Here is an 18,230-nt window from a genome sequence, read left to right as displayed (position 1 = left end):
ATGATAATATTTTAGATATATATTGGTTTAAATAAAATATATTGTAAAATCAATTTCACCTGTTTCTTTTTACTTTTTAAAAAGTGTAGGTACTAGAAAATTTAAGACTACATATGTGGCTCACATTACATTTTTATTGGAGAGTGCTGATTTGATGAGGTCTGCTGAAGATAAGACCTCTAATAAGAGTATCATGTGTCTTTGGCACTTCATTAATTTCTTAAAAAAAAAAAAAAAAGAAAGAAAGAACTTAAGGGAAGCTCCTGGCTGACTGCCTGGCACTTATTGGTGTTCAGTAAATGTAAGCTCCAACATTTAAAAACATTTTTTGAGATTTTACTATAGGCAGGAACTGGACTTGGCTCCAGAAATAGAAGGAGAAATAAGATATGGTCACTTTCTTCTAGGAATTTCAATCTAGGAGGGGAGGTAGGCATATAAACAGGTACATACAATATAATGTAAATGCAGGCAATAATGGAAGAAATGTGCCATGTATATTATTAGTACAGAGGAAGAAATGAATAACTGTTGAGAGGGGCAACCAGAAAGTATAACTAGAAGTTATACTTCTATACTTTTATAACTGATAGTGTGTGGAAAAAGGTATTTCATGGTTTAGGAAGAGCTTTTGAAAGGAAAGAGAGGCCTTGAAACAAGGTGTTCAGTAAGCTGGAGGGCAAAATGTGAGGGAGGATGTGGGCAGTGAAGATACTATATTCTAGCAGCTAATATTTATTGGTTATTGCTCTGTATTAGGCATAATACTAATTACTTATTTTCTGAAATCACACAACCTATAAAATAGGTGCTATTATTGATGAATTTACCAGAACTGGACTTTAGAGGGTTTTAATAATTTTCTCAAGTTCATAGCTGCTTGGTAGCAGAACTCACTCTAAAACCCGAGTCTGGCTTAGTTCTTAACCAGTTTATATTTATTTCTTTATTTTTTAATTTTCTTTTTAATGTTTATTTATTTTTGAGACAATGCGAGAGACAGAGTGCAAGCGGCGGAGGGGCAGACAGAGGAAGACACAGAATCTGAAACAGGCTCCAGGCTCTGAGCTGTCAGCACAGAGCCTGACGTGGGGCTCAAACTCACGAACCATGAGATCATGACCTGAGTCAAAGTAGGACGCTTAACCGACTGAGCCACTCAGGTGCCCCTTAACCAGTTCTTATATGGCCCTTTAGAAATCAGATCATCAAAAGACTAAAAGGACTTTGCTGAAGGAGTGTAATTGATCATGGAAGCCAGTGATTTTTGAACTGTGTAACTGGAGTTTTCAGATGTGACTCATAGGATGTAGTGGGAGGTGAAAAGAAAGTAATGGTCACAGCTGCTGGCAGACATCTTTCTCCCACCCCTTTAAAATTGCAGCTCCACTTTTCTTACTTTGATAATATTGTGGTTTGAGAAATTGAAGGTTTATACGGGGTGGGGGGGGGTAATATGTTCAAATATATGTTTTAGGTTACTCTAACAGCTTTGTGGTGGGTAGAAGGGAGCTAGCTTGGAAGGAGACTAGGTTAGAGGCTGTTGCTACAATTTAGGAGTGAGAAAATAAGGACTGATCAATGGAGCTATAGAAGAGAGCTACTCAGGATGTAAAATCAATAGTAATTAGTGATTGGAATTGGGAAATAAAATAAGACCAGATGTTTAATGGCAGACTTTCTAGTTTCTGTGTCATATCCCTGCTTATATGTATTTTATTTTCCCACTTGATAATCACCAGTGCTTAGTTTTTCTAATTAAAAAAATCAAATCTTGCCTTAATATTTAGAGAATCTGTAACCTTTCTTATTGCTGCCAGAGAAGGAATATAGGCATATAGTCAGATTAGATATATTGTTTCATTCTCTCCTTACTGCTTTTAAAAGTTACTGCCCACTGTTGCAAGTCTTTATTATTTTTTATTATTTTTTAAAACTTTTGGTTCTACATTTGCAATAGACACATTTTTTTTTAATGTTTATTTGAGAGAGAGAGAGAGAGAGAGCATGAGCAGGGGAGGGTCAGGTGGTGGGGGGGACATAGGATCTGGAGCAGGCTCTGTGCTACTAGCAGTGAGCCCAATGTGGGGCTTAAACTTAGGAACCATATGATCATGACCTGAGCTGAAGTTGGATGCTCAACTGACTGAGCCACCCAGTCACCCCATTGCAGGTCTTTTTAAAAATTAACATACTGCTACACCCAGACACAAGAAATGGAAAGTTTTTTTTTGTTTTTGTTTTTGTTTTAATGTTTATTTATTTATTTTGGGAGAGAGAGAGGGAGAGAGCGAGCAGGGAAGGGGCAGAGAGAGAGAATCCCAAGCATGTTCCACACTGTCAGCCCAGACAGCTCAATGCAGGGCTCAAACTCCCAAACTGTGAGATCATGACTTGAGTTAAAATCAAAAAGATGCTCAACCAACTGAGCCACCCAAGTGCTCCAAGAAATGTAAAGTTTAACACCTAGGGTTTCTTTAGCTTTGTTACTTTTTACTTATAATTTATATACTGATTATAAATTTATAGCCTAAAATTTTCACAAAGTAAACATATCCATATAACTAGCACCCAGATCAAGAAACAAAGCATTATTAGCACCCCAGAAGTCCCCCTCATTGTTTCTTTAGTCACAATTCTCCCTTCTGAAGTAATCACTTATACCTAAATTTGACCCCTTATAAAAGTAATCACTGATTCCTAAATTTGACCCCTTATGTAAGTCTTACCTACTTGTTTCTTCATTTTATTCAAGGAATACTGATTTATAGAGAAAGTTAGGAATCTAAAAGGCTAACCTATATTTTTCTTCTTTCCATAGAACTTGTAGTTCAGTGACTCTTCAGAGAAGTCAGGAAAAATTTAAGTGTTTTTTTTTTTATTTAATTGTAGGAATATTTAGAAATGTGTGTATATCATTATAATAGCAATTTTTCTTTTTATGGAGTTTTACGGCTTTCACATATGTTCTTTTTTTTAATGTTTATTTATTTTTGAGAGGTAGAGCATGTTTGCATACAAACAGGAAAGGGGCAGAGAGAGAGAGGGGGAGAGAGAGAATTCCAAGCAGGCTCCTCGCTGTCAGCGCGGAGCCCACCATGGGGCTTGGACTCAGGAACCATGAGATCATGACCTGAGCTGAAATCAAGAGTTGGACACTTAACCAACTGAGCCACCCAGGTGCCCCTCATATTTTGTTTTTGATCATCACAACAACCATGTAAGGTTGACATACACACTTTGTCATGTGAAAGTATGATATTAGATGTCAATATTTAGGATAATAAAATTGGTTCTTGGTGATATATATTATTTAGTAGTATGGTTTATTTTCCTAGGATTAGTTAATTAATTTGATTTTTCTTTAAAAAACAATTTTTATACAGGTTCTTGAATTAGTGTTGGAAAACTTTGTTTATCCGTGGTACAGGTATGTCCTTTCTATAATACCTTTTTTCTTTACTGAATACAATGAAGTGTGCTAATGAAATGTTTTCAGTGTAGGCCGGGATTTCTCAACTTTGTCACTATTGACATTTTAGGCCAAGTAATTCTTCTTTTGGAGGGGCTGTCCTGTGTATTATAGGATGTTTAGCAGAACTCCTGGCTTTTTTCCATTAGCTACCAGTAATACTCCCTCATCCTCTTATTTGTGATCATCAAAAATGTCTTCAGAGATTGCCAGATATTACCTGGGAGGCATAATTGGCCCTAGATAAGAACCATAGACATAGGCAATCAATTAACAGTTTAGTGACAGTAAAGAAGAAAAACCTAGGCTGCTTTTTGAAGGAAAATCAACTTAGAGAATTTCTTATCACTTCTGAATGTAGTAACTTAATATTTTGTATGCGCTTTTTACATTTGAAATAATTGTACATTTAGAGGCAAATTTATATTCAGATGTTTCATTAAATTGAAATATAATTTTAATAGTATTTTCCTAGAATATTAATGTTTTTTTCCAAAGTAACTGTTTTTAGTATCTGCTATGGATGTACAAGCACCCTCTGCCTTGGAAGGATATAGAAAATACTCTAGATCTAAAAAATTAATCTAGTTTGAGAATCAGAAATTCAAATTATATACTTAATAAATGTTTCCTTACAAAAACATCGTGTATTTAGTTACATATTTGAACACTTACACCTATATGACTTACAGGTGTAATATTCAATGACATCTGTCTTAATTTTATATATTTTGAATTTTCTAATTAAAAGCCGCTAGTAGGTGAGATGTTCTATATGTATTAAACTTAATATCCAGTTTATATGCCATATTTTCCTGAAAAGCTATGTAAATTAATATTTTTATGTTGGATTCTGTCTTAAATATGGGGCATTTGCCATTTAAGTAAAGTTGATGATAAGTCTTTTTGTATAATGAATCCTGTTGTGAATATTCCCCTCACTCCTGCCCATGTTATGACTCTTCATTAAAGCTGGCTGTATTTCTAAATATTAAAGTATGTATTTTCTCTTCAGTGTAGTTATTGATACTGAAATAGCCACTTTCCTGGGATTAATAGTAGGAAGCGTAGTTAATACAATTATCTTCTTTATTCTGCCAAGGGACTAAATAGCACCATCTCCAAGTTCAGGATATCACCATTATACATACCTTTCTCGCTTGCTTTGATTAGGGAAGTGACCTAATTCTTCTAGGGATCTCAAGACTTCAGGAAAATGAAAAGTAGCTTCTCAGAAGAAAGTTGTTAAAATTTCCGTTTAAAAATGTTTGAGTTTCACTTTATTTTCTTTTTCAAATAGAATTATTATTTTTTACCTTTTACAATCAGTTTATAATATTAATCTATAAATATTTTAAACCAAATTAAAATTTTGTATTAATTTAATTCTGTTGCTCCTCTCATATTATTCTTTGTTTTGTTTCTTAGAAATTCCTTTAATGATGTTTAGAAAATGATTGTAGTATTGTAAAAATATAACTTTGTATATGTGGTTGTCTACAGGGAAATATATACTACACTTTACTTAGTAATGATTATGTCTTGGTACTAGAATTATGGGAGATGCTTATTTTTTCATTGTACATTTTTATCTTTTATTCTGTAATGTAATGCATTGTTTAAAAAGCAAAGGAAAATAGCATAATTAAAAGGAAAAAAAGAGGAAGTTCTGAACTTTCCTGGGTTTGTGGAAGGAGTAATGGTGTATTTCTCTGAGCTCCTAAATGCTTGCTTTTCTCCTTAATTGAAGGGATGTAACAGATGATGAGTCCTTTGTTGATGAACTGAGAATTACATTACGGTTTTTTGCATCTGTCTTAATTCGAAGGATTCACAAGGTATATATTTATAATGAGAAATTTGGGAATTTGGGGTTTTATTATTCCTAAAAAGGTGTTTTTTTTTAAATCTTAGTTTTACTTTATCCTATACTATAAGTATTTTTTTCTTCACTTTAATTTTTTTAGATTAAAAGGTAAATGGGTCATTTTTGATTTATTGATGTTTTACTTCCTTTAATGCTAATGCACCTTGGTTTGTAGTAATTAGAAATAAAAAGACAACTAAAGAGAACTGTAGGAAAAAAAGTCTCGTTCTAGTTAGATGAATTTATTGAGTAAATGGCGATGATTATGATCTACTTTTTAAAAAAATGTTTCAAGTCATATGTTTGGGTCTTTGTATGTAGTTACAGTATGTTGGCTATAGACACACATGCTTGTATACTGCCTTGTCAGTTTGATAGAATTGAGCACATTGACAATAAACTGGTATATATCATCTCTCTACAATTACTAAATAAAGGTAAATCTTGTTAAATGTTTCTATACTTTTTTGAGAAATTAACAAAATACAATTACTAAATAAAGGTAAATCTTGTTAAATGTTTCTATACTTTTTTGAAAAATTAACAAAATAGTCAATCACTGTAGAAAAGATATGCAAAAATATGAATAAGCAGTTCACAAAAGAAAAAGAAAAATGGCCAATGAACACTTGAGACTATGTTGTCTCACATCAAATAAATACAGTTTTCTGATGAGATGCTCTTCTGTTGCCTATCAGATTGGGAAAGAATGATAATGTCTAGTAATGGTCATTGTGGGGAAACAGGCAGAACAAGTACAAATCCAAATTGGTATAACTCATATACTGGAGGGAAGTTTGGTAATCTTTAACAAAAGACTTAAAAACGTCTATACTCCCAAATTTAATTATATTTTTGATAATATATTTTAAATAAATAATCATGAGATGTATGTAAAAATGAATGCTCGAAGATTCATTGTAGTATAATTTAAGAAAAGGAAAACTGAAAAGAAAATCTGATATCTAATGATAAAATTGTTGATTAAAATATAGAACATGCTAATTATAGAATCCTGTACAGCCATGAAAAATCGTTTTGTAGAATAGTACTTATTTACATGAGAAATTATTTTCCTTATATAATCAAGTGGAAGAGGCTGGAAAATAATATATGTGGTATTTTTCCACATTGAAAACAAAGCTTACATATTAAAGCTTGTTAATATGTGTATTAAGTACATATATATCCTTATTGTTAACTCTTACCAACATGATGGGTTGATGCTGATTTTTGGTTCTTACCATGCACTTCTTTCAGTTCATCTTTATTTGTCTTCATATTGAACTTTTACCATTTTATAAATAGAAAAAAGTTGATAAATATTAAACACATTGTCTACTTTTTAATTAATTTTTTTTAATGTTTATTTTTGAGAGAGAGAGAGAGAGAGAGAGAGAAAGAGAGAGAAAATGCGAGTGGAGGAGGGGCAGAGGGAGGGAGACACAGAATCCATAGCAGGATCCAGGCTCTGAGCTGTCAGCACAGAGCTTGATGTAGTACTTGATCCCATGGACTGCGAGATCATGACCTGAGCCGAAGTCAGACACTTAACTGACTGAGCCACCCAGACGCCCCTTAATCGTATTGTTGAAAAAATTCTAAGGCACATATATAGAGTTTAATTGGAATAAAAGATTTAGTAAGAAATATCAATTGGTTGATAGTAAGTCACTTAAATTACAACTTAGAGTAAGTCAAATAAAATCAATTGATCAAAAAGCTGATTCATTACAATAAATTTATAAGTATTAATTTAGAAGAATAGCTCTGCTGTGTTAGGCTTTGAGAAAGCCTAGTGATTTTATTTTTTTTATTTATTTTTATTTATTTTTAATTTTTTTTTTTAACATTTATTTTTGAGACAGAGAGAGACAGAGCATGAACAGGGGAGGGTCAGAGAGAGGGAGACACAGAATCTGAAACAGGCTCCAGGCTCTGAGCTGTCAGCACAGAGCCCAATGCGGGGCTTGACCTCACGGACCGTGAGATCATGACCTGAGCCGAAGTCCGACGCTTAACCGACCGAGCCACCCAGGCGCCCCAAGCCTAGTGATTTTAAAATCATAGTACCTCATACTTGGATTGCTTTATATGTACTTTTTGGTAACAGCTTTATTGAGGTCTACTTTGTATACCAGACAGCTCACTCATTTAAATGTTCAGTGTTTTTTCAGATATTCCTGGAGTTATGCACCATCACAGCAATTTTATACCGTTTCTATCACCCAAAAAGAGACCTCATTCTTTAGCCATTAATCCTTGTTCTTTCATCCTCTTAGCTCTAGCCAACAACCAATCTACTTTCTGGCTCTATAGATTTGTTAATTCTGGATATTTCATATAAATGGAATCATGTAATATGCGGCCTGTTGTGATTGGTTACTTTCACTTGGCATAAAGTTTTCAAAGTTCATTCATGTTATAGTTGTAGCATGTATCAGGACTTCTTTGTTAGGTCTGAATAATATTTCATTGTGTAGATATGCCACATTTTGTTTATCCATCCATCAGTTGATGGACATTTGGATTATTTCCACTTTTTGGCTATTTTGGATAATGCCATAGCATTGTGTACAACTGTTTTTAATGGTTTTGGGGATATATATTTTAATTTCTTTAGGGTGTAAACTTAGGAATATAATTGTTGGGTCAAACAAGTAACTCTCTGTTTAATTTTTTGAGGAACTACCAGACTCTTTTCCAAAGTGGCTATACCATTTTACATTCCCACCAGTAGTATATGAGGGTTCTGATTTCTCTACATCCTTGCCAGAACTAGTTATTATCTCATTTTTGGATTCTAACCATGCCTAATGGATATGAAGTAGTAACATTGTGGCTTTGATTTACATTTCCCTGATCAGTTGTGGCATTGAGCATCTTTTCATATGCTTATTGGCCATTTGTATATCTTTTTTTCAAAAATGTCTATCCAGATTCTTTGCCATTTTTTAACCGGGGTGTCTATTCATTATTGAGTTATAAGAATTCATATATATGATTTGCAAATATATTCTTTTGTTTTTTGGATTGTTAATGCTATCTATCCTTTTCACTTTTTTTAAAATGTTTATTTTTGAAGGGGGTGGGCAGAGAGAGAAAGGGAGAAAATCCCAAGCAGGCTCCACCCTCAGCACAGAGCCCGACATGGGGCTTGATTTCACGACCATGAGATCATGACCTGAGCCCGACATGAAAAGTCAGATGCTTAGTCAGATGCGACTGAGCCACCCAGGCACCCCATCCTTTCTTTTCATTTTATCTGCGTCATTATCCGGGGAGATAAGTGGGTCATTATCATACCCATTATATAGAAACTAACTTTGATGAAGTGTCAGAGGTAGCTAATGGGTCAAGGATTATGCCTGGGTCAACTTATTCCTAGTACAGTGTTCTGTCTTTGATACCATTGCTTAAATAATGTAAACTGGCAGTTTGGGGGTAATGAAAACAAAGAATCATTTAAGGGTACACAATAGTGGTGTATTTTTTTTTAAATTAAAGTTTAGTGACGAACCCATTATTTTACCATTTTGATTGTGACCTCAAGTCTTTAAAAATGGAACTTATAGGGGCGCCTGGGTGGCGCAGTCGGTTAAGCGTCCGACTTCAGCCAGGTCACGATCTCGCGGTCCGTGAGTTCGAGCCCCGCGTCAGGCTCTGGGCTGATGGCTCGGAGCCTGGAGCCTGTTTCCGATTCTGTGTCTCCCTCTCTCTCTGCCCCTCCCCCGTTCATGCTCTGTCTCTCTCTGTCCCAAAAATAAATAAAAAGCGTTGAAAAAAAAAAAATTTAAAAAAAAAAAATGGAACTTATAAATGAAAAATTTTCATGAGTATTCTTAGAAGATTTTATATACTATTTGAAAACAAACATCCTGTTTGATAAATATTATAGCAATTTATAATCACTGAGGGCAAGAAATGAGGGAGAAATGAAGAGTCGTGTTATTTTGCAACAAGAAAAACTAATAAAAATATCCCTTCTTATTGAATATGTTTTATCTTATACAGCCAAAAGATATCTATTAACTGCTCTGGGTTTTACTGGTAGATCACTAAAAACTGGGGGTTTATGATCCATCACAGTTATTAGATTTATTAGCCTGGGATTTTCCCCCCTTCCTTAATGTAGAATTTAAAAAGAAGAGTTAACACAAAACTTTACTATGATGCAATATGTTCATGCCTTTGATAAAGGGAAAAATATAATGTGTTGAGTATTGTGGTAGAGGATAAACCTGTGAAGTCAATAAACATGTTTTTGGTGATTCATTTTATTTGCAATTCAGTCTTATTTTTTTATCTCTTCTGTGCGTGCATATAAGCCCTCAACCTTTCATTGGTAACCTGCAATAATCACAGTTTCCAGCCTTTAAGCTGAAAAATGTCTGTGGGGAATGATGAAATTTAGTGTTATTCCAAAATAGAATGCTTCCATATAGCCTAAAACCAGGATTTATCTTGTAAGCTGAATGGAAAACTTCATTTTTAAGTAACCTTAATAAGCAGAAATTTATGGTCTCAAAGGGATAATGTTACTTGAGATTTTTCTTTGTGTTTAAAAGAAACACATGAAAGAACTAAGAATAAAGATATATTTTGTGAAAAATATAGTATATAGTGTATGCATGTTAATATACATTTTCTTTAAAAATTTTTTTTAATACTTATTTTTGGGAGACAGAGAGACAGAGTGCAAGGAGGGGAGGGGCAGAGAGACAGGGAGACACAGAATGTGAAGCAGGCTCCAGGCTCCAAGCTGTCAGCACAAAGCCTGATGCGGGGCTTGAACCCACAAAGCGTGAGATCATGACCTGGGCCGAAGTCGGACGCCTAACTGACTGAGCCACCCAGGCACCCTTAATATACATTTTCTTTACCATGGTAGAAAACTGTCTAAAGTTACAGTTAGTATGATCCAAGAAAATTATTTTTGAAAGATTTCTAAATAATATCTCTAACTTTTAAGATCATGTGTTCCAGCATCTTAAATATAATATTCCTGCCGTTGTAACTCATTGGTAATTATTTTATTTTAATGTTATTTTATTTATTTTGTTTATTTTAATTGTTATTTTATTTTAATGTCATTTTATTTTTAATGTTAAAAAGTATTATTTTAATGTTAAATTTTTCCAGGTGGATATTCCATCTATTATAACCAAGAAACTGTTAAAAGCAGCAATGAAGCATATAGAAGTGATAGTTAAAGCCAGTCAGAAAGGTAATATAGTTTTCTACTACAAAGTTTGAGTGATTTTTATATACCAGCTTTCACCTTAAATACCTAAGTATGAATACTGATGCATTAACTGATATTCACAAATGCTGTGAAAGTATTCCTTTAAACTGAAATCTTTTTCAGTATTTTGTTTTACAATGTAAGTGATTGCAAAAACGCAGTAATCTGTGAAAATTAAAATACAGTTAACTTTTGGATACATTATTGATGACTTTCATCTTTTTTTTGAATAATAGTCTTGCCTTCATTACTTCCTCTGAGGTACCTCACATAATCTCTTCCCCCTTTCTTTTTTTCTTAATGATTTCAACAGTTTTGACCTATTCCAGCCCATTGTATATATCACTACCATTTAATTTCATAGTACTACAATTATGTTCTCTCTCTACTAAAATTAGTGACTCTGCTATAGAGGCTAAATTGTATACTTAAATACTTTCTTGTCTAGTCAGATATTTTAATCTCCTTTTGTCTTTAACTGTGTATTATGCTTTGGTTAGGATCACCTATTTGCATTTTTTTGTGTATGTCCTGGCCTCTTTATACTGTCATGATTTGCACATAATAAATGTTTTCTGATTAATGAGTGAAATCTTCATTTGGGACTTTTCTTGCTCTTAGATCAAACTGGAATTTTTCTTTAACAAAATCACTTCTGTGTTCTAGGGTTGATTCTTTACAAAACTGATTTTCCTTTGTGTTTGCATTTGGTATTCTTTGTCAGTGCTTTCCTAATGCTTTTGGTATTCTTTATCGATACTACATACTACTCCATGTAGATAACCATGTGGAAGAGGTTTCATGGTCATATTTTCTGGTAATTACTATATATTATATTCCCCTTCTGGAAATTCCCAGTAAATACTAGCATACCAAAATTTCTGAGTAGTCCTACAGCAAGGAAATAGCTTTGACTACTTAGTTTTTAACTTACCACATCCCAAATTCATCTGAACACAGAACCAATTTTCTGTCTCTCATAATATCAGTTATATAATCAGTTCGTTTGGGGAAATTATGTTCTCAGCAGGGTTGAAGTAAAATTAAATTAAATCATTAGTTTGTTTTTTGCTGAGTAATTCCTCAGGTATGAGAAGCGTTTTAAATTCTATATTTGAATTAGTTTTCTGTGTTCATCTTATATCATAAGAACTAAAATAGTTTTACTTTCAACATGTTCAAAAAGTAGAAGAGTTTGAATATGTGTAATTTAATTGAATAAAAAAATTAACTTAAAAATCATCATCCTGTCACTGGCAAAAACAAACTGATTGTCTTTAGCCATTTTGTCAAGGCCAAACCGTCAGGAAAAAGCATAGGAAAAGTGTTTTTTTTTACTGGTAAATTTCTTTATTATTTTTTTAAACATTTTATTTTTAAGTAATCTCTATACCCATTGTGGGGCTTGAACTCACAACCCAGAGATCAAAAGTCACATGATCCACCAACTGAGCCAGCCAGGTGCCCCAGTAAATTTTAGTTTTTAGAGCAGTTTAAAGTTTACAGAAAATTGAGCAGAAAGTATAGAGAGTGCCCATCTCTCTTTCTTTTCCTCTATTAACATCTTGTATTGGTACATTTGTTACTATTGATATACCAATATTGATACATTATTATTAAAGTCCATAGTTTTCATTAGGGTTTACCCTTTGTGTTGTACATTCTGTAGGTTTTGACTAGTTTCACCTATCATCTCTCCCTCTTTCCTTCATGAACCTTTGGCAACCCTTGATCTTTTTATTGTCCATATAGTTTGCCTTTTCCAGAATGTGATATACCTGGAATCATAATGTGGCCTTTTCAGACTAGCTTCTTTTATTTAAAAATAATGTATTTACGACTCCTCCATGTCTTTTCATGGCTTGATAGCTTATTTCTTTTTTTGTTTTTTAAAATTTTTTTTAACATTTATTTATTTTTGAGAGACAGAGAGATACAGAATGTGAGTGGAGGAGGGGCAGAGAGGGAGACACAGAATCTGAAGCAAGCTCCAGGCTCTGAGCTGTCTGTCAGCACAGAGCCCAAAGTGGGGCTCAAACCCATGAACCATGAGATCATGACCTGAGCCAAAGTCGGATGTTCAACCAACTGAGCCACCCAGGTTGCCCCTGAATAGCTCTTTTCTTTTTATTGCTCAGGTATATTCCAGTGTATGGATGTACCACAGTTTATTTATCCACTCACCTATTGAAGGATATCTTGCTTGCTTCCAAGTTTGGGCAGTTATGAATAAAGCTGCTACAAACATTTGTTTGCAGGTTTTTATGTGAGAAAGGTATTTTTAATATAGTCTTTGTTCTATTTTTTCATTAAAAAAATTTTTTTTCATGTCTATTTATCTTAGAGGCAGAGTGTGAGTAGGGGAGGGGCAGAGAGAAAGAGGGAGACACAGAACTTAAAGCAGGCTCCAGGCTCTGAGCTGTCAGCGCAGAGCCCGATGTGGGGCTTGAACCCACGAGTTGTAAGATCATGACCTGAGCTGAAGTCAGACGCCCAACCAACTGAGCTACCCAGGTGCGCTTTTTTTTCTTTTTTCATTTAAAAAAAATTTTTTTTTTTTTAATTATAGTCTTTGTTTTAAAGACAAACACTTTGAACTCAGGCTTTGAGTAAATGGATGCATCTTTTTTTTTTTAAACTTTATTTTTTATTTTTTAAAATTTACATCCAAATTAGTTAGCATATAGTGAAGCAGTGATTTCAAGAGTAGATTCTTAATGCCCCTTACCCATTTAGCCCATCCCCCCTCCCACCCCCTCCAGCAACCCTCAGTTTGTTCTCCATATATATGAGTCTCTTTTGTTTTGTCCCCCTCACTGCTTTTATATTATTTTTTGTTTCCCTTCCCTTATGTTCATCTGTTTTGTGTCTTAAAGTCCTCATATGAGTGAAGTCATATCATTTTTTGTCTTTCTGTGACTAATTTCACTTAGCATAATACCCTCCAGTTCCATCCACATAGTTGCAAATGGCAAGATTTCATTCTTTTTGATTGCCAAGTAATACTTCATTGTATATATTTATATCACATTTTCTTTATCCATTCATCCACCGATGGACATTTGAGCTCTTTCCATACTTTGGCTGTTGTTGATAGTGCTGCTATAAACATGGGGGTGCATGTGTCCCTTCGAAGCAGCACACCTGTATCCCGTGGATAAATGCCTAGTAGTGTAATTCCTGGGTCATAGGATAGCTCTATTTTTACTTTTTTGAGGAACCTCCATACTGTTTTCCAGAGTGGCTGCACCACCTTGCATTCCCACCAGCAGTGCAGAAGAGATCCTCTTTCTCCTCATCCTTGCCAACATCTGTTGTTGCCTGAGTTGTTAATGTTAGCCATTCTGACAGGTGTAAGGTGGTATCTCATTGTGGTTTTGATTTGTATTTCCCTGATGATGAGTGATGTTGAGCAATTTTTCATGTGTCAGTTGGCCATCTGGATGTCTTCTTTGGAGAAGTGTCTATTCATGTCTTTTGCCCATTTATTTACTGGATTATTTGTTTTTTGGGTGTTGAGTTTGATAAGTTCTTTATAGATTTTGGATACTAACCCTTTATCTGATATGTCATTTGCAAATATCTTCTCCCATTCTGCCAGTTGCCTTTTAGTTTTGCTGATTGTTTCCTTCACTGTGCAGAAGCTTTTTATTTTGATGAGGTCCCAGTAGTTCATTTTTGCTTTTGTTTCCCTTGCTTCCGGAGATGTGTTGAGTAAGAAGTTGCTGCGGGCAAGATCAAAGAGGTTTTTGCCTGCTTTGTCCTCTAGGATTTTGATGGCTTCCTGTCTTACATTGAGGTCTTTCATCCATTTTGAGTTTATTTTTGTGTCTGGTGTAAGAAGGTGGTCCAGGTTCATTCTTCTGCATGTCGCTGTCCAGTTTTCCCAGCACCACTTGCTGAAGAGACTGTCTTTATTCCATTGGATATTCTTTCCTGCTTTGTCAAAGATTAGTTGGCCATATGTTTGTGGGTCCATTTCTGGGTTCTCTATTCTATTCCATTGATCTGAGTGTCTGTTCTTGTGCCAGCATCTTTTTTTTTTTAATGTTTATTTATTTTGAGAGGGAGAGCACAAGTGGGAGAGGGGCAGAGAAAGGGAGAGAGAGAATCCCAAGCAGGTTCCACACTGATATGGGGCTTGATCTCAAGAACTGTCAGATCATGACCTCAATCAAAATCAGGAGTCTGACACTTAACTGACTGAGCCACCCAGGTGCCCATTTTATTTTTAGTTGAACTAATCAGTTTAATAAAATTCCCAAATTATTTTGTCTCTAAGAGAGTGATAATTTGAAATTTATTGTTGAGACTACAAGAGAGGGGTTGTTAATTTGCTACTATTAATGCAAAAAGTGGTTCCCAGTTATAAAATTGTCATAAAATGCTAGATTAGATTCATTAATAATACTGTAGTTAATGAGATCCATAGAAGTAAAAGGCCAGAGCTTAGAAGGACTTTCATTTTATTCAAAAGTCCTGGTATTCTAAATATTATGACAGGGAATTAGATAGACTTGTAAAAAAGGTTTTCATATTTTTGAATTTTCATTTCTTTAATGCGTGGATTTATTTTCTAAATTCTTTGGCCCCACAATTGTGCATAATTCAGAAAGTAATTAAATGTTCATCTCTTCATCCATATTCCTTTTACTCTCGGTGTTTTCTCTATAATCTGTCTTTTGAGAAGAGGGTATATAGATGTTTTCTATGTAAGTACTTTTATGGCTCTTAGAAATACTGAATGTGTACACATTTAGAAACACTGGTTTAATTTAAATTCAGTAATAAACTGTGCAAAAGGACCTTACTCTCTAGTCTTTCATCCTAAAGATATCCCTTTGTCATGAATTCTGGAGACCTTTCCTGCTTTGGTCTGAAAACTACTAACTACTGATGATTAGTGGGGATTAGTCCATGCTCTGTTTTCTAGCATCTATATTTTGTTTACATTCCCAATTAAGATTTTCCTCCCTGTATTCTCTTAATGTTTTGCATGATTTATTTTCTCATTATCTTGAACTACAAAAAACTTTCAAGTCTGACAGATGTTGAATAGATTTCAATCTAGTGATTCAATTTATATTTTATGTGTAAATGCTTAATCACATTGACTATTATAATTACTTACACATTTTGCATGATGACTTTTCAGTGTTAATAACTACTTAACTATTTACTGATGTGGGAACTGAGACTTACAGGGATTATATCATTTGTTCAAGATCATATCAGTTTGTTAACGAAGTAGAGTTGTAATTTAGCGTGGCTTAGTCTTATTTTAAATTCCGGCTCATGACAAATTTTTAAAAACCTGTGTCCCAAATTCTTGGAGAAAATGCTTAGCAAATAATTGGATAATTATGAAATAAAATGCATTTCTTGTAAAAACTACATCTGCCTTTGCCAGTCCTTTTGTACCTCAGGCGCAGATGGCCTTCATTTATCTTCTTAGTATTCACACTAGTAGTATGCATATATTGACTTTTTTGGGTAAATGTGCTTGCATTCTCTTTTAATAAAAATAGAAGAAAATAGTGAAAAATACATGCCATTGAATTAGATTAAGATTCCCTTCTTAGAAGCCATGATTTTGAAACTAGGCACAGAATGCAAATAGGGGAAAACATGACTTGTTTTTCTTCTACTCTTTTGAGGTCTGTAAAAAACAGTGGCAATACTATTACCTTTAAGTTAAAATATTTAGTATTTGACCTTTAAAGAAAACTTTCTGTTAATATAAGTTTTATCATCAGTTAATATTCATTAAGTAATGTATCTACTCATGGACTTATACAGTTCTTTACCTCTTGTGTCCTATATGCTGGGCAGAAGGTACAGAACTTAATCAAAAAAGCCAGTTTCTATACCATAAGTGCTTTAAAAGATTACCTGAATTATTTTGATGTTGAAAGCAGAGACAATAAAGAATTTTAACAGGGTTTTTGTTTTGTTTTGTTTTTGTATTTGCCAAGGATGAACAGATGTAACATTTGATAGCAACAGCTTTGTATGTGCTAGAAATTTTCTGTAGTTTTTCCACTTTTTAAAATAAATATTTGCTTTTGTTAATATAATTTGTGGTTTTTTTAATTTATTTTTAAAGAGAGAGAGAGAGAGGGAGAGAGAGAAACCCAAACAGGCTCTGCACTGTCAGCACAGAGACTGACGCAAGGGTCCATCTCTTCAATTGTGAGATCATAACCTAAGCTGAAATCAAGAGGCGGACACTTAACCGACTGAGCTACCCAGGCACCCCTGTTTAATATAATGTGTAAAATAGTGATACAAGTTAAAATTCTTGCTTGCATTGTGAAAGGGTCTTTTTGTCAAATTTTTGCAAAATTGAAAAACTGGCAAGGAGGGAATTATTCTTTTTATATCCTATTTGTGAAAAATTTCCCAGTAAAATACATATTGGAAAGAAAGGAGGGTTATGAAAGGAATAACTGTGTTAAATGATTTTCTGTTTGTGAGTGGAAATGGGTGGAGTTAGTTAATGTTACTTAACTTCTTTCAATATTTATTTTTTAATCTCTGTAGTAGAAAATACAGAGTTTTTACAGCAAGCTGCTTTAGAAGAATATGGTCCAGAGCTTCATGTGGCTTTGAGGAGTCGAAGAGATGAATTACACTATTTAAGGAAACTCACTGAACTACTTTTTCCTTATATTTTGCCTCCTAAAGCAACAGACTGCAGGTATAAATAGACTGGAAAATGTCATAGCGGTATTTGCATACCATGCCCTATGTGTATTGATATTCTTTTTTTTTTTTTTAAAGTTTATTTTGAGACAGAGAACAGGGGAGGGGCAGAGAAGGAGGGAGAGAGAATCCCAAACAGACCCCACACTGGTAGCTTGGAGCCTGATGTGGGGTTCAAACTCATGAATCATGACATCATGTCCTGAGCTGAAATCAAGAGCCACCAGGCGCCCCTGTATGTTGCTATTATTGATCATAATAGGAGTACACTAAAACTTGAGATTAGGCAATGATGTGAATAACTTTTCATTTTTAAAGAAGTACGGTTTGTCCGGTCTTAAAATGCCATTTTAGGTACTAAGTATTTGGATATGTTGTGTTGCTTAGAAGGTTTTTTTTTTTTTTTTGGAAATTCCCAAGGTAAATATAGATAAAATCAGGTTTTTTTGAGATCATTATACTTTGTTCATTCTTGGTGTTCCATTTTAAAGACATACACATTGTGACTTAGTGGCAGAAACACTTTGAACAAACTAAACTGATATGTTTGTATTTTAAGATATATACCTGAGAAGAATAATTAGAATTCATCTAGACTGTCCTTCCTTGTTCTGGCTGGAACATGTTTAGATTATTGCATAAAGTTACCTCATTACTCTTATCCTAATAATTCTTAGAAGAGAAATTATGGCTTATTTTTAGTGATGTACTTTTTTTTATTTTATTTTTTATTTTTTTTAGATTTTATTTTTAAGTAATCTCCACACCCAACATGAGACTCGAACTGATAACCCCTAGATCAAGAGTTGTATGCTCTACCAACTGAGTCATCCAGGTGCCCCTAGTGATGTACTTTAAATATTACTTTATTTATGACCTAAAATTTGTATTAACATTTTTAAAATTTTAAACATTTTAATGAAAATATTTTTATTTTAAAG

The 18,230-nt window shown here is 33.9% G+C and overlaps 1 protein-coding gene across 6 annotated transcripts in view; it reads left to right on the top strand.

Moving 5' to 3' along the window:
* Nucleotides 1-18,230, top strand: part of SNX14 (sorting nexin 14) — a 77,956-nt gene that overhangs the window by 21,843 nt on the left and 37,883 nt on the right. For all 6 annotated transcript variants that reach the window (XM_047858274.1, XM_047858276.1, XM_047858273.1 and 3 more), the window contains exons 5-8: nt 3,387-3,430; nt 5,223-5,310; nt 10,482-10,566; nt 17,128-17,284. In XM_047858274.1, coding sequence (XP_047714230.1) covers nt 3,387-3,430; nt 5,223-5,310; nt 10,482-10,566; nt 17,128-17,284 — 374 coding nt within the window. The remainder of the gene's footprint in view (nt 1-3,386; nt 3,431-5,222; nt 5,311-10,481; nt 10,567-17,127; nt 17,285-18,230) is intronic.

Source organism: Prionailurus viverrinus, chromosome B2 (assembly GCF_022837055.1).
Source record: "Prionailurus viverrinus isolate Anna chromosome B2, UM_Priviv_1.0, whole genome shotgun sequence".
NCBI lineage: Eukaryota > Metazoa > Chordata > Mammalia > Carnivora > Felidae > Prionailurus > Prionailurus viverrinus.
The sequence above is the reverse complement of the archived record's forward strand: the minus strand, read 5'-3'. Positions and strand labels throughout refer to the sequence as shown.